We start from the raw sequence: 22,183 nt of genomic DNA on the forward strand, positions 1-22,183 counted from the left end.
CCAAGTTTTCTGAGCATTTTTTGTTGTTGTTATTTGCTGGACATAATAGACTAAAAACCAGAAAATCAGCTCCAAGTGGTTTTAATATAAGAAATGTATTCCCAAATATTCCTACGCATAATAAAGAGAAAAATGTGATCGTATACAAATGTAAGTAGTTTGAAATTATTCACATTATATTGATTTCGGCTTCTTGAGGTCAATTTGCTGTCTATAAATGATTTGTAATTATGTTCCGGACCCCCGATCATCTGCTTAAGAAACAATCATCCCGCAGCTGAATCTAGTTCATGAAATCTGGTGTATAGTGTTAAATGAACCCTTGCAATGAACAACCATATTTGCGTGAGAAAAATTCTGATATTGTCAAATATTTATATTTTTTATCTGACATCAAAAGTGTAATTATTGAAAGATAATTTCATCACGCTTCTCTCTTTCAATTATAGTTGCTAGTTTTTGATTTAATACTTACAGCATTTTCCATACTTTTTATGATTCGTAATAATAATAACTTTTTAAATGGTCTGTAGGATTCAAATGTAACATAAAGCTCACAGAATTAATTTCAGAAGAGCACTGCAGTCAGACGAACAAATAATAGGTTGTGACAAAATTAAAATAGTTTTCTACAATGAAACCTGTCTTTTAAATTTTTTTTAAAGTCCACTGCTTAAAACTTGATCGGTGTACCGTCCACAGGACAGTTGAACTAACGCAGGCTAATGTGATTAGCATGAGGCTGTAAGTAACAAGAAAATGTTAGGACATAGACATGTTAATCTAACTGCACTGTCCAATTTACAGTAACTATTACAGTGAAAGAATACCATGCTATTGTTTGAGGAGAGTGCACAATTTTTAACATAAAGTTATTAATAAACAAATTAGGCATATTTGGGGAGTCATGATACAAAATTTTGAACAGAGATGCAATGGTTTATTGGATCAGTCTAAACGTTGCACATATACTGCTGCCATCTAGTGGCCAAAATCTTAATTGCAGCTGGGCTGGAAAAATGCATTATGGCCTTTCTCTTGCATTTCAAAGATGATGGTACAAAAAATGTAAAAATAACGTTTTTTTCTTTCTTTGTATTATCTTTTACCAGATCTTTTGTGTTATATTCTCCTACATTCTTTTCACATTTACACAAACTTCAAAGTGTGTCCTTTCAAATGGTACCAAGAATATGCATATCCTTGCTTCAGGCCCTGAGCTATAGGCAGTTAGATTTGGGTGTAATTTCAGGCAAAAAAGAAATAAAAAGGGAACGGGCATTTATTAAGAGTTAACATTGTGTGTGTATAGATATTATGATATTTAAAGACATTGTAAGCATAATGCTCAGCCCTGCTATAATAGTTCACTAAACTACAGGGTATGTTGTCCATTGAAGTTGTTGTCTCTGGCTCTTTAAATATCAGATTCGGAATGAATGTGGTAGTTTGAAAGGTCCACCTTAGGTCAGCAGTGTTTCCAATTCACATGACCTGACAGGAAAAAACCCAGCCCTATAGTCATAGCACAGACGGAAAAGGGAAGCTATTTATAATAATAATATTTTGTCATAGCCTACGAATAGGACCCAGAGTTTTACCTGACCAGGACATGAGATAAGGAAAAACTCCAGGCCCCAGAAAAGACATTCATTTTGCCACAACACTTTTGAACCACACCACGTAAACTACCTCTGGTTTACAAATTTTCTCCATGAGAGATTGTTTGATCCAAACCTACAAAGCTTATTCACATTTACATAAAACAATTTTACAGCAAGTTTGGACCCAAAATGATTTGTCCATTTATTATCAAGAAATCAAGTTGCTCTTATATCAATAAGAACAATGTCATTACTTTGTGAAAATGTCAGTAGGCTTTTTAGTGATTACTTGGTAATAGTGATAAGCTATAACAATGCCAGTTAGTATTAGCTATATATTTAAAGTGCAGACATTTCAACCAGGCACACCATTGCTTCATTCAACATACAAATCTATATAAGGGTTACATAATAGAAATATAGGGAAAACGTAATAACTATAGAAACACATACCTCAGAAAGCTAATAAAGAAAAAAAAACTTCTCATCTCAACATGTTGTTAGTGGGCAGCCAGCATGCAGATGCTTTGAATCAGTGCACTTTTGTGGTACAGTATGATCGTATGCGGCCGGATGGCTGCTCAGCAGTTTGTAGAAGGAAGGGTCATTGTTTTGGCAAACTCCTCGTAGTGGACACATCCGTCTGGTCCCACGCCAGTCTCTTTCAGCAGCTCGTCAACTGCAGGGAAGAGAGAAGATGACGCCCACACAACTTAATTTTAACTCATCAAATCTAGTAATTTCATCACTGGTCTTTGAATGTTTTAAGACGTTTTATGACTACTGGTCATAAAATCATACAATCATCGGTCATACAATCTCTGCCACACATAAAGTACCAGTCACAAGTTTGGACACACCAACTCATTCAAGGGTTTTTCTTCATTTTTACTATTTTCTACAATGCAAAATAATAGTAAAGACATCAAAACTATGAAATAACACATAAGGAATCATGTAGTAATCAAAAAAGTGTTAAACAAATCTAAATATATTTCAGATTTTAGATTCTTCAAAGTAGCCACCCTTTGCCTTGATGACAGGTTTGCACACTCTGGGCATTCACTCAACCAGCTTCACCTGGAATGCTTTTCAAGCAGTCTTATGTTAAGCACTTGTTGGCTGCTTTTCCTTCACTCTGCAGTCCAACTCATCCCAAACCATCTCAATTGGGTTGAAGTTGGGTGATTGTGGAGGCGAGGTCATCGAATGCATCACTCCATCACTCTCCTTCTTGGTTAAATAGTCCTTACCCAGCCTGGAGGTGTGTTGGGTCATTGTCCTGTTGAAAAACAAATGATAGTCCCACTAAGAGCAAACCAGATGGGATGGCGTATCTCAGCAGAATGCTGTGGTAGTCATGCTGGTTAAGTGTGCCTTGAATTCTAAATAAATCACAGACAGTGTAACCAGAAAAGCACCCTCACACCATCACACCTCCTCCTCCATGTTTTACGGTGGGAACCACACATGCAGCGAGCCTCCGTTCACATACTCTGCGGTTGGAACCAAAAATCTCAAATTTGGACTCATCAGACCAAAGGACAGATTTCCACCGGTCTAATGTCATTGCTTGTGTTTCTTGTCCCAAGCAAGTCTCTTCTTCTTATTAGAGTCATATAGTAGTGGTTTCTTTGCAGCAATTCGACCATGAAGGCCTGAGAGGTGTCTGTTACTTGAACAACGTGAAGCATTTATTTGGGCTGCAATTTCTGAGGCTGGTAAGTCTAATGAACTTATCCGCTGCCGCAGAGGTAACTCTGGGTCTTCCTTTCCTGTGGTGGTCCTCATGAGAACCAGTTTCATCATAGTGCTTGATGGTTTTTGCGACTGCACTTGAAGAAAGTTTAAAAGCTCTTAATTTTCCGGGTCGACTGACCTTCATGTCTTAAAGTAGTGATTGACTGTCGTTTCTCTTTGAGCTGTTCTTGCCATAATATGGACTTGGTCTTTTACCAAATAGGGCTATCTTCTGTATATCACCCCTTCCTCGTCACAAGACAACTGATTGGCTCAAATGCATTAAGAAGGAAATATATTCCACAAATTAACTTTTAAACAAGGCACACTGTCACAAATATCACCGGAGGCTCCCCTTCCCGTTCAGGTGGAGCTCGGCGGTCGTCGTCGCCAGTATACTAGCTGCCACGATCCCTTTTTTTCCCCTTTTCGTTTGGTTTTGGCTAATTGGTTTCACCTGTTCCTTGTTGGGGTATTGGGTTGGGGTTATTTAAGTTTGGTTAGCCCGCTTGTGTTTGTGCGGGCTTGTTGCTGTGATGTCAAGAGGTGTTCATTATTATTGTTGGGTTTTTTCGCTGTCCGGTGAGGTACCAGTTTGTACTTGGGTAGAGTGTATTACGCCTGTGTTCGGCGTCACCCGTTGTACGCTATTCTGTTGGACATTAAAGCGTTTTTCCCTAATCCTCTGCTCTCTGCGCCTGACTCCACTCCCATCACTCTTCGAGCGTTACACACACCTGTTAATTGAAATGCATTCCAGGTGACTACCTGGTACAGTATGTCAAGTGTTTTTTAAGTGTTCAAACAGAATATACAGTATTGGTGTAATAAAGTAACAAAGTCATTCAATTACATTTACTACCATAGAAATGTTGTTAAGTTGGTACAATAATGCACACCCATGATTCTGGATGTGCGTGGTTTGAACAAACAAACACAATACACATACATACACTCTACAACTCTCTCGTATACATGTGGCATGTGTGTTTTATGACCCTTACCTTCTTTATCAGTGAGCTTCTCTCCCAGCCCGGTGAGCTTGGCCCGGAGCTCCGAGGACAGGATGTAGCCCTTCTTCTGCTTGTCCGTCATCCTCATGGCCTCCAGAATCTCTGCTCTGGGGTCCTCCTGCTGGATCTGCTGGTGCATCATAGTCAGGAAGGTGGAGAAGTCCAGCTCTCCACACTTATCTAGTTTTATGGAGGGAGAGTGATTGACTGAATGATCGATCAAATTATTGGTTGATTAGAAAATTGATTTATTGAAAGGGATAGTTTAACATTGAAAGACATACACGCAGGCGGGCAGACAAAGGTGGGAGGATGGGCAGGGGGACACACAGACAGACAGATGCGTACCAATCTTGGAGATTTGCAGGTGTCTGTCCACCTCAATGAAAGTGGGGCTGACCCCCAGGCAGCGCATGACTAGAATCAGGTCCTTGGCCTCAATTTTACCCTTGTGCTTCTTGTCATAGAGTGAAAAGCATTCCTTGAATTCTGTGAGAAAGAAGAGGTTGTCACATTTTCTCAGCTCTTCTAGGTATGTCTATGTATGCTTCTAATGGCTATTCCCCTAAGGTCAAACCATAGAAATAGAATGAATAGAACAGACATCCCCATACAGGTCAATTATGAAATAATAGATGGACTGTCAGACATGTTTTGTGTACCCATGAGTTTACCTGTCAAATTTCCATGGTCAGAGGTTTCAAGAGCATTCTAATCCCTATAATTCAATAGGTTTTGTTTAGTTTATTAAGATCACGATTAGCTACTGCTCATTGCTGACGACAACAGTGGTAGGCCTGATCACCAATAACGATGAGACAGCCTATACAGTGGGGTGCCAGGACAACAACCTCTCTCTCAATGTGAGCAAGACAAAGGAGCTGATCATGGACTATAGGAAAAGCAAGGCCGAACACGCCCCCATTAACATCAACGGGACTGAAGTGGAGCAGTTTGAGAGTTTCAATTTCCTTAGTGTCCACATCACCAACAAACTATCATGGTCCAAACACACCAAGACAGTTGTGAAGAGGGCAAGACAACACATTTTCCACCTCAGGAGTCCCTAGATCCTCAAAAAGTTCTACAGCTGCACAATCGAGAGCATCCTGACCGGTTGCATCACTGCCTGGTATGGCAATTGCTCTGCAACTGACCGCAAGGCGCTACAGAGGGTTGTGCGTACGGCCCAGTACATCACTGGGGCCACGCTTCCTGACATCCAGGACCTATATACTAGGCGTGTCAGAAGAAGGCCCAAATAAATTGTCAAAGACTCCATTCACCCAAGTCATAGACTGTTCTGTTACCACACGGCAAGCGGTACCGGAGTGCCAGGTCTAAGACCAAAATGCTTCTTCTCTACCCCCAAGCCATAAGACTGCTGAACAACTAACCAAATGGCCACCCAGACTATTTACATTGATCCCCCCCCTTGGTTTTACACTGCTGCTACACGCGGTTTATTATCTATGCATAGTGACTTTACAAATTACCTTGACTAACCTGTACCCCCGCACATTGACGCGGTACCGGTACCCCTTGTATATAGCCTCGTTATTGTTATGTACATTTCTTGTGTAACTTTTTGATTAATTCAATTTTTTTTCATTTTAGTTTATTTAGTAAATATTTTATTTACTCTATTTCTTGAACTGTTGGTTTAGGGCTTGTAAGTAAGCATTTCACAGTAAGGTCTACACCTGTTTTATTCTGCATATGTGACAAATACATTTTTATTCGATTTTAATATTCCTTCTCATGGTCTGAGAGTCATTTAGCTGCCTTTTAGCAAACTCCAAGTGGGCTGCAATGTGCCCTTTACTGAGGAGTGGCTTCCGTCTGGCCACTCTACCATAAAGGCCTGATTTGTGGAGGGCTGCAGAGATAGGAGAACCTTTTAGAAGGACAACCATCTCCACAGAGGAACTCTAGAGCTCTGTCAGAGTGACCTTCAGGTTCTTGATCACCTCCCTGACCAAGGCCCTTCTCCCCCGATTGCTCAGTTTGGCCAGGTGGACAGCTCTAGGAAGAGTTGGTGGTTCCAAACTTCTTCCATTTAATGATGGAGGCCACTGTGTTCTTGGGGACCTTCAATGCTGCAGAATTTTGTTGGTAGCCTTCCCCAGATCTGTGCCTCAACACAATCCTGTCTCAGAGCTCTACAAACAATTCCTTCAACCTCTTGGCTTGGTTTTTGCTCTGAAATGCAGTCAACTTTGGGGCCTTATATAGACAGGTGTGTCACTTTCCAAATCATGTTCAATCAATTGAAAATACCACAGGTGGACTCCAATAAAGTTGTAGATACTGTACATTTCAAGGAAGATCAATGGTAACAGAATGCACCTGAGCTCAATTTCAAGTCTTATAGCAAAGGGTCTGAAAACTCATTTTAAGTAAGGTATTTCTGGTTTTATTTTTAATAATTAGCAAAAATGTCAACTTTTTCACTTTGTCATAATGGGGTATTGTGTATATATTAATGAGGAAAACAAATCATTTCATTCATTTTAGAATAAGGATAAATTTGGAAAAAGTCAAGGTGTCGGAATACTTTCCAAATGCACTGTAAGTACAGAACAGTTATAGACAAGAACGAAATAAGATAGTATATTACATTTTAAATAAATATAGAAGTTAGACACACCTTTCTAATATTGAGGAATTAATGGTAAATAATATATTGTGTCATTTTGGTTGTGTTTCAGATAATTTTGTGCCCAATAGAAATTAATGGTAAATAATGTATTGTGTTATTCTGGAGTCACTTTTATTGTAAATAAGAATAGAATATGTTTCTAAATACTTGTACACTAATGTGGATGCTACCATGATTACGGACAATCCTTAATGAATCGTGAATAGTGATGAGTGAGAAAGTTACAGAAGTTGCAAATATCAACCCCCTCACCCCCCCAAAAAATGCTAACCTCCACTGTTATTGTAATGGTGAGAGGTTAGCATGTCTTGGGGATATGATGTTTGTCTGTAACTTTCTCATTCATCATTATTCACGATCCATTCAGTATTATTTGTAATCATGGTAGCATAACATCCACATTAATGTAGAAGTTTTTAATTTATTTAAAAAAATATATATATTTCACCTTTATTTAACCAGGTAGGCCAGTAGAGAATAAGTTCTCATTTACAACTGCGACCTGGCCAAGACAAAGCAAAGCAGTGCAACACAGACAACAACACGGAGTTACACATGGAATAAACAAACGTACAGTCAATAATGCAATAGAAAAGTCTATATACAGTGTGTACAAATGAGGTAAGATTAGGGAGGTAAGGCAATAAATAGGCCATAGTGGCGAAGTAATTACAATTTAGCAATTAAACACTGGAGTGATAGATGTGCAGAAGATGAATGTGCAAGTAGAGATACTGGGGTGCAAAGGTGCAAAAAAATAAATAATATGGGGATGAGGTAGTTGGACAGCCTATTTTCAGATGGGCTATGTATAGGTGCAGTGATCTGTGAGCTGCTCTGACAGCTAGTGCTTAAAGTTAGTTAGGGAGATATGAGACTCCAGCTTCAGTGATTTTTGCAATACGTTCCAGTCATTGGCAGCAGAGAACTGGAAGGAAAGGAGGCCAAAGGAGGAATTGGCTTTGAGGGTGACCAGTGAAATAAATCTAATGGAGTGCACGCTATGGGTGGGTACTGCTATGGTGACCAGTGAGCTGAGATAAGGCGGGTCTTTACCTAGCAAAGACTTATAGATGACCTGGAGCCAGTGCGTTTGGCGATGAATATGAAGCGAAGAGCATACAGGTCGCAGTGGTGGGTAGTATATGGGGCTTTGGTGACAAAACGGGTGGCACTGTGATAGACTGCATCCAATTTGGATTGTGTTGGAGGCTATTTTGTAAATGACATCGCCAAAGTCAAGGGTATGTTTGGCAGCCTTGAGTGAAGGATGCTTTGTTTGCGAAATAGGTAGCTGATTCTAGATTAATTTTGGATTGGAGATGTTTAATGTGAGTCTCGAAGGAGAGTTTACAGTCTAACCAGACAGCTAGGTATTTGTAGTTGTCCACATATTCTAAGTCAGAACCGTCCATAGTAGTGATGGGCTGGCAGGTGCGAGCAGCGATCAGTTGAAGAACATGAATTTAGTTTTACTTGCATTTAAGAGCAGTTGGAGGCCACGGAAGGAGAGTTGTATGGCATTGAAGCTCGTCTGGAGGTTAGTTAACACAGTGTCCAAAGAAGGGCCAGAAGTATACAGAATGGTGTCGTCTGCGTAGAGGTGGATCAGAAAATCACCAGCAGCAAGAGCGACATCATTGATGTATACAGAGAAAAGAGTCGGCCCGAGAATTGAACCCTGTGGCTCCCCCATAGAGACTGCCAGAGGTCCGGACAACAGGCCCTCCGATTTGACACACTGAACTCTGTCTGAGAAGTAGTTGGTGAACCAAGCGAGGCAGTCATTTGAGAAACCAAGGCTATTGTGTCAGACGATAAGAATGTAGTGATTGACAGTGTTGAAAGCCTTGGCCAGGTCGATGAATACGGCTGCACAGTATTGTCTTTTATCGATGGCGGTTATGATATTGTTTATGACCTTGAGCGTGGCTGAGGTGCACCCATGACCAGCTTGGAAACCAGATTGCATTGTCACAAGGAATGACACTGGAGAGACGAAGCAGGTACAGGGAGTAAAACATTGAATTATAACGGACAGAGACGAGACAGGAACAGCGTCAGAAACCAATTCAAAAGACAAAAACAATACAATGCAGCAGCAGGGAACAGAGCAGGGAACAGACAAGTATAGGGGAGGAAAAGAACATGTGATAAGTGAGTCCAGGTGAGTCCAATAATGCTGATACGAGTGACGAGGGATGGCAGGGGTGCGTGATGGATGGCAGGAGTGCGTGATGCAGGGTAATCTGGCGCCCTCAAGCGCCAGGAGAAGGGAAGAGTGGGAGCAGACGTGACATGCATAGCGGAGAAGGTACGGTGACATTCAAAATGGCCAGTGATCTGTTTGTTAACTTGGCTTTTGAAGACAGGGTAGGATAGTTATAGGTCTGTAACAGTTTGGGTCTAGAGTGTCTCCCCCTTTGAATAGGGGGATGACCACGGCAGCTTTTCAATCTTTAGGGATCTCAGACGATAAGAAAGAGAGGTTGCATAGGGGTTGCAACAATTGTGGCGGATAATTTTAGAAAGAGAGGGTCCAGATTGTCGAGCCCAGCTAATTTGTTGGGGTCCAGATTTTGCAGCTCTTTCAGAACATCAGCTGTCTGGATTTGGGTGAAGAAGAAATGGAGAGGCTTGGGCAAGTTAATGTGGGGGGTGCAGGGCTGTTGATCGGGGTAGGGGTAGCCAGGGGGAAAGCATGGCCAGACGTAGACAAATGCTTATTGAAATTCTCAATTATTGTGGATTTATCGGGAGTGACAGTGTTTCCTAGCCTCAGTGCAGTGGGCAGCTGGTAGGAGGTGCTCTTATTCTCCATTGTCTTTACAGTGTCCCAGAATGTTTTGGAGTTTGTGCTACAGGATGCAAATTTCTGTTTGAAAAAGCTATCCTTTGATTTCCTAACTGCCTGTGTATATTGGTTACTAACTTCCATGAAAAGTTGCATATTGTGGGGGCTATTTGATGCTAACGCAGGATGTTTTTTGTGCTGGTAAAGGGCAGTCAGGTCTGGAGTGAACCAAGGGCTATATCTGTTCCTGGTTCTACATTTTTTTAATGGGCATGCTTATTTAAGATGGTGAGGAAGGCACTTTTAAAGAATAACCAGTCATCCTCTACTGATGGAATGAGGTCAATATCCTTCCAAGATACCCGGGCCAGGTCGATAAGAAAGGCCTGCTCGCTGAAGTGTTTTAGGGAGCGTTTGACAGTGATGAGGGGTGGTCGTTTGACCGCAGACCCATTACGGACACAGGCAATGAGGCAGTGATCGCTGAGATCGTGGTTGAAGACAGCAGAGGTGTATTTGGAGGGCAGGTTGGTCAGGATGATATCTATGAGGGTGCCGGTGTTTAAGGATTTGGGGTTGTACCTGGTAGGTTCATTGATCATTTTGTGTGAGATTGAGGGCATCTAGCTTAGATTGTAGGGCGGCCGGGGTGTGAAGCATGTCCCAGTTTAGGTCACCTAACAGTGCGAACTCTGAAGATAGGTGGGAGGCAATCAATTTATATATGGTGTCCAGGGCACAGCTGGGGGCTGAAGGTGGTCTATAGCTTGCGGCAACTGTGAGAGACTTGTTCTGGAAAGTAGAAGCTCGAATTGTTTGGGCACAGACCTGGATAGTATGACAGAACTCTGCAGTAGATTGCAATTCTGCCCCCTTTGGCAGTTCTATCTTGTCAGAAAATGTTATTGTTAGGTATGGAAATTTATGGATTTTTGGTGGCCTTCTTAAAGCCAGGATTCAGACATGGCTAGGACATCCGGGTTGGCAGAGTGTGCTAAAGCAGTGAATAAAACAAACGTAGGGAGGAGGCTTCTAATGTTAACTTAAATGAAACTCCAACCAAGGCTTTTACGGTTACAGAAGTCAACAAATGAGAGAGCCTGGAGAATGGGAGTGGAGCTAGGTGCTGCAGGGCCTGGATAAACCTCTACATCACCAGAGGAACAGAGGAGGAGTAGGATAAGGGTACGGCTAAAGGCTATAAGAACTATTGTTTAGTTCTTTAGAAACATATTATATTCTTATTTACAATAAAAGTGACTCCAAAATGACACAATGTATTATTTACCATTAATTTCTATTGGGCACAAAATCATCTGAAACGCGACCAAAACAAACAGCAAATGCATCAAACAAATGTGTAAAGTCACAGGCTTGATGTAGTTATTGCGGTGCTTGTCACGCCCTGACCATAGAGAGCTTTTATTCTCTATGTTGGTTAGGTCGGGTGTGATTTAAGGGTGGGTCATCTAGGTGAATTATATTTCTATGTTGGCCTAGTATGGTTCCCAATCAGAGGCAGCTGTTTATCGTTGTCTCTGATTGGGGATCATATTTAGATAGCAATTTTCCCATTGTGCTTTGTGGGACCTTGTCTATGTATAGTTGCCTGAGAGCATTAGATTAGCGGCACGTTTCGTTTGTTTGTTTTGTTGTTTTGTTCTTTAAAGTGTTCTATTCCAAAAATTAAGAATGGAAACATACCAAGCTGCTTCTTGGTCCACTCCTTATAACGATCGTGACAGTGCTATGAATAAGGGATCAAATACTTCACTTTTTACTACTTTAACACACATATAAGTGAATTTGTCCCAATACTTTTGGTCCCCTAAAATGTAGGGACACCTCCAAAAAGTGCTGTAATTTCGAAACGGTTCAACCTATACGGATGAAAATACCCTGAAATTGCACTTGACAGTCCAAACCCATAGTCATTGTACATTTCAAATGCTGGGGTAGAGCCAAAACAACAACAAATGTGTCACTGTTCCAATACTTTTGGAGGTCACTGTACTTTTGGAGGTCATATTCTTATCTACAGTTAAATTAAATATTTAGAAAGAGGAGAGGCGCTGTGATAGAATATGTTTATCTGGGTTTTTAAAAAGTTAAATCTGTTTTTGGTTTGGGTACCGTGATGAAACCCATAGTGGCGTGTCTGGTGGGGTATGTATGTCTGTTTGAAGTGTATGCAAATAGACTACACAAGTGGTTTGGCATTTCCAACACACAAATGTTTCTTAAAAAGACTGGAAGGGAAGTTGTCTTTCATGGTTGAGGGTTAAAGAGAAATTGACTATCGTCCATGTTGTTGATGTTAGTTGTGTGTGCAGTTAAGGGCAAGGCATGCTGTTAAACTCACTGTGTTAAGCATAAGGCCCGTTCATCTCAGACTGAACTAGCTGACAGATCCCCAAGCTTCCTGTGTAGATTAAGACACCACGAAGCCAGCGTGAGACAAGGCTCGAAAAACGGACCTCAACCCAGGGATGAGAAATGTGTTGTACTCCGAATTGTCCCATTATCCAAACAGTTACACTGAGAAAATTACCATGCTAGCTAGCAGATAACAGTTGTTCAATCGTCTCTGTGTAACAGTTGTGATAATGGGACAATTCAGAGTACAACGCAGTTCTCATCCCTGGGTTGAGGTCCGTATTCCGAGCCATAGTTTGTCTTAATCTACACAGAAAGCCTTCCAACCACAGCGCAGTTGTAAGCAAGCAAATTGGATCTGCTGGCTTAAACTGAACTAGAGCAGATACTCTTCAATGGGAGATACAGGTCAGTCTTAATCGAGGCAGTATCTGCAGTCACTGCTCATTAATCTTTGATGAGGGATTACAGCCGTCAGGATCTGCTTCAATCAGACAGAGTAGAGCACAGGCTGCCTACTAAAAGGCAAAGAGAAGGGCCATAGAAATATATATGGGTTTCATTATGCACTGTATACTAGCCCTTGATCATGACTCTCAGTTCCATTACATTATACATAAGAGTCATTGGATGAAGGCATCTTCTGTACAGGGGAGTTTTGTTAAGAGCCCCAAGTCTGGGTCTGAACATTAACACGAATCGCTTGCGGTATGGTTTTGGAAGCATAAGGACATTATCTTTCATATCAGCAAAATATATATTTTTTTTTAATAAAGTAAAATTGATACACACCTTTATAAATAAGATTAGGGTTAGTGTTCCCACACGGCCATATATTCATGTTACAGGGCATGTTTTTGGAAGACAGAGGGACCACCTGTGCTAACTAGCTATCTAGCATGCTCGGAACACCTGCGTGTAACGGAAGAAGACAGAGGGACCACCTGTGCTAACTAGCTATCTCTCGGAACATGCGTGTAACGGAAGAAGACAGAGGGACCACCTGTGCTAACTAGCTATCTAGCATGCTCGGAACACGGAAGAAGACAGAGGGACCACCTGTACTAACTAGCTATCTAGCATGCTCGGAACACCTGCGTGTAACGGAAGAAGACAGAGGGACCACCTGTGCTAACTAGCTATCTAGCATGCTCGGAACACCTGCGTGTAACGGAAGAAGACAGAGGGACCACCTGTACTAGCTATCTAGCTAACTAGCTATCTAGCATGCTGCGTGTAACGGAAGAACACCCACCTGTGTAATCTAGCGGAAGAAGACAGAGGGACCACCTGTGCTAACTAGCTATCTAGCATGCTCGGAACACCTGCGTGTAACGGAAGAAGACAGAGGGACCACCTGTGCTAACTAGCTATCTAGCATGCTCGGAACACCTGCGTGTAACGGAAGAAGACAGAGGGACCACCTGTGCTAACTAGCTATCTAGCATGCTCGGAACACCTGCGTGTAACGGAAGAAGACAGAGGGACCACCTGTGCTAACTAGCTATCTAGCATGCTCGGAACACCTGCGTGTAACGGAAGAAGACAGAGGGACCACCTGTACTAACTAGCTATCTAGCATGCTCGGAACACCTGCGTGTAACGGAAGAAGACAGAGGGACCACCTGTACTAACTAGCTATCTAGCATGCTCGGAACACCTGCGTGTAACGGAAGAAGACAGAGGGACCACCTGTGCTAACTAGCTATCTAGCATGAACACCTCGTGTAACGGAAGAAACAGAGGGACCACCTGTACTAACTAGCTATCTAGCATGCTCGGAACACCTGCGTGTAACGGAAGAAGACAGAGGGACCACCTGTACTAACTAGCTATCTAGCATGCTCGGAACACCTGCGTGTAACGGAAGAAGACAGAGGGACCACCTGTACTAACTAGCTATCTAGCATGCTCGTGAACACAGAGGTACCTGGAACGGAAGAAGACGGATCTAGCATGCGTGTAACGGAAGAAGACAGAGGGACCACCTGTACTAACTAGCTATCTAGCATGCTCGGAACACCTGCGTGTAACGGAAGAAGACAGAGGGACCACCTGTACTAACTAGCTATCTAGCATGCTCGGAACACCTGCGTGTAACGGAAGAAGACAGAGGGACCACCTGTGCTAACTAGCTATCTAGCATGCTCGGAACACCTGCGTGTAACGGAAGAAGACAGAGGGACCACCTGTGCTAACTAGCTATCTAGCATGCTCGGAACACCGTGTAACGGAAGAAGACAGAGGGACCACCTGTACTAACTAGCTATCTAGCATGCTCGGAACACCTGCGTGTAACGGAAGAAGACAGAGGGACCACCTGTGCTAACTAGCTATCTAGCATGCTCGGAACACCTGCGTGTAACGGAAGAAGACAGAGGGACCACCTGTACTAACTAGCTATCTAGCATGCTCGGAACACCTGCGTGTAACGGAAGAAGACAGAGGGACCACCTGTGCTAACTAGCTATCTAGCATGCTCGGAACACCTGCGTGTAACGGAAGAAGGCCGCCAGAAACTTGTTGTCACTGAAAAATACTGTTGGCTGCAACTGTGATGAAGCTGGTTAAAACACTAAGTGTATATTTTGCATTTGTGAATTTATTTTAATCTGAGATGTTTCTCGAACCCTATTGCAAACAAGAATCAATTCACGTTTAGATGGAGTATTTGGCTGTTTTGTGTGCCAGAGTCAGTCTACCTCTGAAAATAACATGTCATTGGACCTAAAGGTAACATTAGGAACCTTAAGAGTACATCTTGGGCTAGGTGCATATATGATGCATGATAGCACAAATCTGACATAGTATTGTATATTAGTAAGCTATATATTGGTATACATAAACTAGTCCTCCACAGTCTGTAATATCCTATTCAAAATATTGTTGAAGAGTTTTATGATCTACATTTGACAACAAAAGAAGAAACTATCAAAAGACTGGTGATATAAGTGATGCATTGTGTGTGTCTTCTCAACAGGAACGTTGACACAAATGGGGTGCATTGTGTTGTGGCAGGCACACGGAAAATTTCGTGGAATAAAAGTCTGTTCATATCAACATCCAGCAATAAGAAGTAGTCCTGGAATGTAAGCTTCTGTGAACTTGTAGTAGTTTTCATTTTATTCGCCAATTTCTTGAGTATAGATCAGAGACTATCCAAACTGCAATCATCAAGATAGTGGACATTCTCAGACAGTAACGCAAAACAAAACGATTAATAAACAGGTTGTGCATACCAGGAATTAAATTAAATGAATACCCACGATTATTTTGACGTGATAAACAATCCTGCCTTGTGCCGTACTCGCCTAAAATGATCACCTTTATCCAATTCAACATAGCGTGCGCAATATGTGCACACAGTCTAACGCGTCTTACCATTTATTTGGTCTTGAGTCAGGAACTTTGCCTGTAACAAAACAAGAGAAGCACGTAACTTTTATATTCAACTAAGTATTTATAGTGGATGCTACATCTAACTATGAGCCAACTATTGTCCATAACAACGATTTCACTGGAATAACTTGCTTACCATCGTGGTTATGCTCAGTCAGTGCTCCTAGACACACTCGAAGTGTCAGGTCCGCTTGTTAAACCTGCGCGAGTAACCTTTATTTTGAAGTTTGCATTATTGATACAGTGTTGCCATGAGCACATGGTGAACTAGACCCCACACCAAACTATAGGTTACTATGCTATTTATCTCCGATCACCATGAAACGGTCTGTCACAATAAAGGCACAATCCTTAATTTATGTATTCGCCGAAAGACCCACCACTTGGTTTGCTGTAGGGCTGGATAAATGTAGCCCAGCCTACTAACGTTACTCTCAAATTCGTAACTGGCAGAAGCTATGGATGCAGAATGGCATCACGTTTTTATATAGTTTGAAACTTTTACCGTTATATTGTTTGGTTAAAAAGACAAAGGATTCATAAGTAGTTTATGGACTATAGATTGTTTATACATCAGTAATAATAGTAGCCCAACCAGCAGCAAGATGGCAGTATTAGGCTATTCGTTTTACAACATTCTTCATTTTACGTCCGACTTCTATGTGCACAGCCGGAAATACACTGGTGTCCGCCGTGGACCGGCTCGTAAATATAACATCCTGCATTCAGGCTGAAAATGCGTCAGTTTCATCCATAACTCGACAAGGCCATTTTATTGCCTGCCAAAATTCTCTCCCCCTTCTATCTTGGGATTGTAAGGCCTGGCACACTTCAGAATCGTTTTGGTAGCTCATGTTGACCACAGAAAGTAGTGTGTGTGCCACAGAAAGTATTTGACTCGAAGTACAAAATTAAGGAAATTAGAGAGGGGGGTTCGGCAAGGCCGTTTTCTTGCATATATCCATAATTACAGTAAACTGTTATAATATTTTTTTTTAAGTAAAATATAAATAAATGTATAATATTATAATAAACAAAACTATGACTGAATGTGCCTCCACAAAGAATCTCCTCCCCAATAGGTCCCTTCGCCCTAAATAGGAACCCCCAGCACCTCCACTATCCCCATCAACCTCCCCCACCCCTCATCCACAAAACACAATAATGATAATAATAATTGAAAATAAAATGTACAAAAATATACCAAGATATATATATATATATATAAATGTGTTCCCCCTTGGCTTTTTCCCTATTTTGTTGCATTGCAACCTGTAATCTAAATTGATTTTTATTTGGATTTCATGTAATGAACATATACAAAATAGTCCAAACTGGTGAAGTGAAATGAAAAAAACAACAAACAAAAAAAACAACGGAAAGTGGTGTGTGCATATGTATTCACCCCTTTTGCTATGAAGCCCCTAAATAATATCTGGTGCAGCTAATTACCTTCAGAAGTCACATAATTAGTTAAATAAAGTCCACCCATTTGCAATCTAAGTGTCACATGATCTCAGTGTATATATACACCTGTTCTGAAAGGCCCCAGAGTCTGCAACACCACCAAGCAAGTGGCACCACCAAGCAAGTGGCACCACCAAGCAAGTGGCACCACCAAGCAAGTGGCACCACCAAGCAAGCGGCGGCACTATGATGACCAAGGAGCTCTCCAAACAGGTCAGAGACAAAGTTGTAGAGAGGTACAGATCAGGGTTGGGTTATAAAAAAATATCAGAAACTTTGAACATCCCACGGAGCACCATTATTTCAAAATGGAAAGAATATGGCACCACAACAAATCTGCCAAGAGAGGGCCGCCCACCAAAACTCACATACCGGGCAAGGAGGGCATTAATTAGAGAGGCAGCGAAGAGACCAAAAATAAGCTCCACAGAGAAGATTGGAGTATCTGTCCATAGGACTACTTTTGGTCGTACACTCCACAGAGCTGGGCTTAACGGAAGAGTGTCCAGAAAAAAAATAAGCAAACATGTTTGGTGTTTGCCAAAAGGCATGTGGTAGACTCTCCAAACATATGGAAGAAGGTACTCTGGTCAGATGAGACTAAAATCGAGATTTTGGGTCATCAAGGAAAACACTATGTCTGGTGCAAACCCAACACCTCTCATCCCCACAGTGAAGCATGGTGGTGGCAGCATCATGCTGGGGGGATGTTTTTCATCGGCAGGGACTGGTCAGAATTGAAGGAATGTTGGATGGTGCTTAATACAGGGAAATTCTTGAGGGAATCCTGTTTCAGTCTTCCAGAGATTTGAGACTGGGACAGAGGTTCACCTTCCAGCAGGACAATGACCCTAAGCATACTGCTAAAGCAACACTCGAGTGGTTTAAGGGGAAACATTTAAATATCATGGAATGGCCTAGTCAAAGCTCAGATCTCAATCCATTTAAGAATCTGTGGTGTGACTTGAAGATTGCTTAAAGATTGTGGAACCCATCCAACTTGAAGGAGCTGGAGCAGTTTTGCCTTGAATAATGGGCAAAAATCCCAGTGGCTAGATGTGCCAAGCTTATAGAGACATACCCCAAGAGACTTGCAGCTGTAATTGCTGCAAAAGGTGGCTCTACAAAGTATTAACTTTGGGGGGGGTGAATAGTTATGCATGCTCAAGTTTTCCATTTTTTTGTCTTATTTCTTGTTTGTTTCACAACATTTTTTATTTAGCATCTTCAACGTGGTAGGCATGTTGTTTAAATCAAATGATACAAACCCCCAAAAATCTATTTTAATTCCAGGTTGTAAGGCAGCAAAATAGGAAAAATGCCAAGGGGGGTGAATACCCCCCCCCTCCACACACACACGTACATATACATATTCACAGGACACTCGACTTATCTCTTTTCCTACATCAGATATGCAGGTGACATTTCCATCTGGATGACAGCACATAATCAGCCAGACGAAGATGCTCTTCATTCGAGGGAATGCCTGCCCATTCTCAGATGTTAGATAATCCGAGATGATCACGTCATTTACAATCCTGCCCTAACCTGAATGTTCTGCTTCTTCCTCCACACTACACACCATCCCCCAATATGCTAAATCAGAGCTTTGTCAGCTCCAGATTTGACTACTTCAACTCACACCCTGCTGGAATCCCGGTATTCTCAGATTCCCCTCTGTTATTAATCTCTATATTGTAATCAAGAAAGTGTTTCAAAATGTTGTACTTTTATTAACATATATGTGCAGATCATTCCTAAGAGAGAAGTGGTGTAATATCTCCAGATGGGTGTGTGGTACCATTTTATTTTTTTTATTTTTTATTTCACCTTTATTTAACCAGGTAGGCAAATTGAGAACAAGTTCTCATTTACAATTGCGACCTGGCCAAGATAAAGCAAAGCAGTTCGACACATACAACGACACAGAGTTACACATGGAGTAAAACAAACATACAGTCAATAATACAGTATAAACAAGTCTATATACGATGTGAGCAAATGAGGTGAGATAAGGGAGGTAAAGGCAAAAAAAGGCCATGGTGGCAAAGTAAATACAATATAGCAAGTAAAACACTGGAATGGTAGATTTGCAATGGAAGAATGTGCAAAGTAGAAATAAAAATAATGGGGTGCAAAGGAGCAAAATAAATAAATAAAATACAGTAGGGAAAGAGGTAGTTGTTTGGGCTAAATTATAGGTGGGCTATGTACAGGTGCAGTAAGCTGTGACCTTGCCAACAAGATGTTACTTCTTGTGGGGTCTTTGCCTTGAAAGTAAGTATGAGAGTATAAGTAATGTACAATTAACCTACTGAAAGTATACTGACTAAAAGGCAAAACATAACTGTCAAATTATATTTTAGCTGTGTTGTTGTATACTTGCGAATTTGAATCTTAAGTGTAACAATTTTGTTGGGGAAACCTGAAATGCCCATCAATTTTTTTCCCCCACTTTGCTGAATGTGTTCTGAAGGAGGACTTGATTGTCTTTTCAAATACGGACAAAGACGTTAAAATCATGAGAGATGAAATAGCAGTCACTCTCCTCCAAAACACTGCTATGTTCAATTTCTAATTTAAAATAATTTTAGATAAAAAAAAATGTAAAAAACAATTTTATGGAACTTTCAAGGTTATCTTTGATCCAACTTCTGACTAGTAAGCACCTCAGCCACACTCAAGGTACTAAACGATATCATAACCGCCATCGATAAAAGACAGTACTGTGCAGCCGTCTTCATCGACCTTGCCAAGGCTTTCGACTCTGTCAATCACCATATTCTTATCGGCAGACTCAGTAGCCTCGGTTTTTCGGATGACTGCCTTGCCTGGTTCACCAATTACTTTGCAGACAGAGTTCAGTGTGTCAAATCGGAGGGCATGCCGTTGGGTCCTCTGGCAGTCTCAATGGGGGTGCCACAGGGTTCAATTCTCGGGCCGACTCTTTTCTCTGTATATATCAATGATGTTGCTCTTGCTGCGGGCGATTCCCTGATCCACCTCTACGCAGACGACACCATTCTATATACTTCCGGCCCGTCCTTGGACACTGTGCTATCTAACCTCCAAATGAGCTTCAATGCCATACAACACTCCTTCCGTGGCCTCCAACTGCTCTTAAACGCTAGTAAAACCAAATGCATGCTTTTCAACCGATCGCTGCCTGCACCCGCATGCCCGACTAGCATCACCACCCTGGATGGTTCCGACCTTGAATATGTGGACATCTATAAGTACCTAGGTGTCTGGCTAGACTGTAAACTCTCCTTCCAGACTCATATCAAATATCTCCAATCGAAAATCAAATCAAGAGACGGCTTTCTATTCCGCAACAAAGCCTCCTTCACTCACACCGCCAAACTTACCCTTGTAAAACTGACTATCCTACCGATCCTCGACTTCGGCGATGTCATCTACAAAATTGCTTCCAACACTCTACTCAGCAAACTTGGATGCAGTTTATCACAGTGCCATCCGTTTTGTCACTAAAGCACCTTATACCACCCACATCTGCGACTTGTATGCTCTAGTCGGCTGGCCCTCGCTACATATTCGTCGCCAGACCCACTGGCTCCAGGTCATCTACAAGTCCATGCTAGGTAAAGCTCCACCTTATCTCAGTTCACTGGTCACGATGGCAACACCCATCCGTAGCACGCACTCCAGCAGGTGTATCTCACTGATCATCCCTAAAGCCAACACCTCATTTGGCCGCCTTTCGTTCCAGTACTCTGCTGCCTGTGACTTGAACGAATTGCAAAAATCCCTGAAGTTGGAGACTTTTATCTCCCTCACCAACTTCAAACATGTGCTATCTGAGCAGCTAACCGATCGCTGCAGCTGTACATAGTCTATTGGTAAATAGCCCACCCATTTTCACCTACCTCATCCCCATACTGTTTTTATTTATTTACTTTTCTGCTCTTTTGCACACCAATATCTCTACCTGTACATGACCATCTGATCATTTATCTGCAAAATTGTAATTATTCACCTACCTCCTCATGCCTTTTGCACACAATGTATATAGACTCTTTTTTTCTACTGTGTTATTGACTTGTTAATTGTTTACTCCATGTGTAACTCTGTGTTGTCTGTTCACACTGCTATGCTTTATCTTGGCCAGGTCGCAGTTGCAAATGAGAACTTGTTCTCAACTAGCCTACCTGGTTAAATAAAGGTGAAATAAAATAAATAAATAAATAAGCACCACCTTTATTTTTTAAACAGACCAGACCAGGGGTGAAAACAGACTGCTGCAACATCATTGGCTGAATGTGGTAAGCAACATCCCTGTGTAGCATTAGCCACTCTAGCATAGTGGTGGAAAATTGTGTTTCATTAAGACAGTATACATATTTTCTGTTTCTTTCCATAGACAAGCCATTAAATTGATTTAAGGAAGAAACTGATGCCATTGTAGCCTGAATGGTGGATGCTTTATTTACGAGTCGGTCCATGGGGGAAATGAGTGTCTTGCTGGCTGTGCACATTCAATTCGGAGATAAGATGACAAACAACGTAAAAGGAATAATACAGTACCGCCATCTTGTGGCCTTTGGGCTATAATTAAACAATAAGGCCGGAGGGGGTGTAGTATATGGTCAATATACTGCGGCTAAGGGCTGTTCTTAAGCACAACGCAACGCAGAGTGCCTGGATACAGCCCTTAGCCGTGGTATATTGGCCATATACCACAAACCCCAGAGTTGCCTTATTGCTATTATTTACTGGTTACCAATAAATGTTTTGTCATACCCGTGGTATACGTTCTGATATACCACAGCTGTCAGCCAATCAGCATTCATGGCTCAAACCACCCAGGTTATAATAACAGCTATGTCTAACAGTTTGAGTTTGCCGCATTTGGGACATTTCAGACATTACAATCTGTACTTGCGTGAGTGAGCATACAACACAAACTAAACATAATTCATTATTTATGGCTTTATATAGGCTACAACAATAGTTTGGACAAGGACAGTATAGAATATATACATTGGAATATAGGAAAATAATTAGGCAATATTTTCCTCTCTTAAAGGTAGACTCAGCGATATGATGTAGATGCAGAAATTAAATAGCATAGTGGGTCAATTTCTGCAAACAACTAAAAGCGATGAGG

The 22,183-nt window shown here is 41.6% G+C and overlaps 1 protein-coding gene across 1 annotated transcript; it reads right to left on the reverse strand.

Moving 5' to 3' along the window:
• Positions 1-1,781: 1,781 nt before the first annotated feature.
• calml4b (calmodulin-like 4b) lies at positions 1,782-15,983 on the reverse strand. Its single transcript, XM_064930492.1, has 5 exons — positions 15,725-15,983; positions 15,571-15,601; positions 4,706-4,846; positions 4,349-4,537; positions 1,782-2,283 (listed from the first exon to the last, which is right to left on the reverse strand). Exons 1-5 carry the CDS (start codon positions 15,725-15,727, stop codon positions 2,186-2,188), a joined length of 462 nt encoding a protein of 153 aa, XP_064786564.1. The 5' UTR covers positions 15,728-15,983; the 3' UTR covers positions 1,782-2,185.
• Positions 15,984-22,183: the final 6,200 nt, after the last annotated feature.

The sequence above is a fragment of the Oncorhynchus masou genome, chromosome 22 (assembly GCF_036934945.1).
Source record: "Oncorhynchus masou masou isolate Uvic2021 chromosome 22, UVic_Omas_1.1, whole genome shotgun sequence".
Classification (NCBI taxonomy): domain Eukaryota; kingdom Metazoa; phylum Chordata; class Actinopteri; order Salmoniformes; family Salmonidae; genus Oncorhynchus; species Oncorhynchus masou.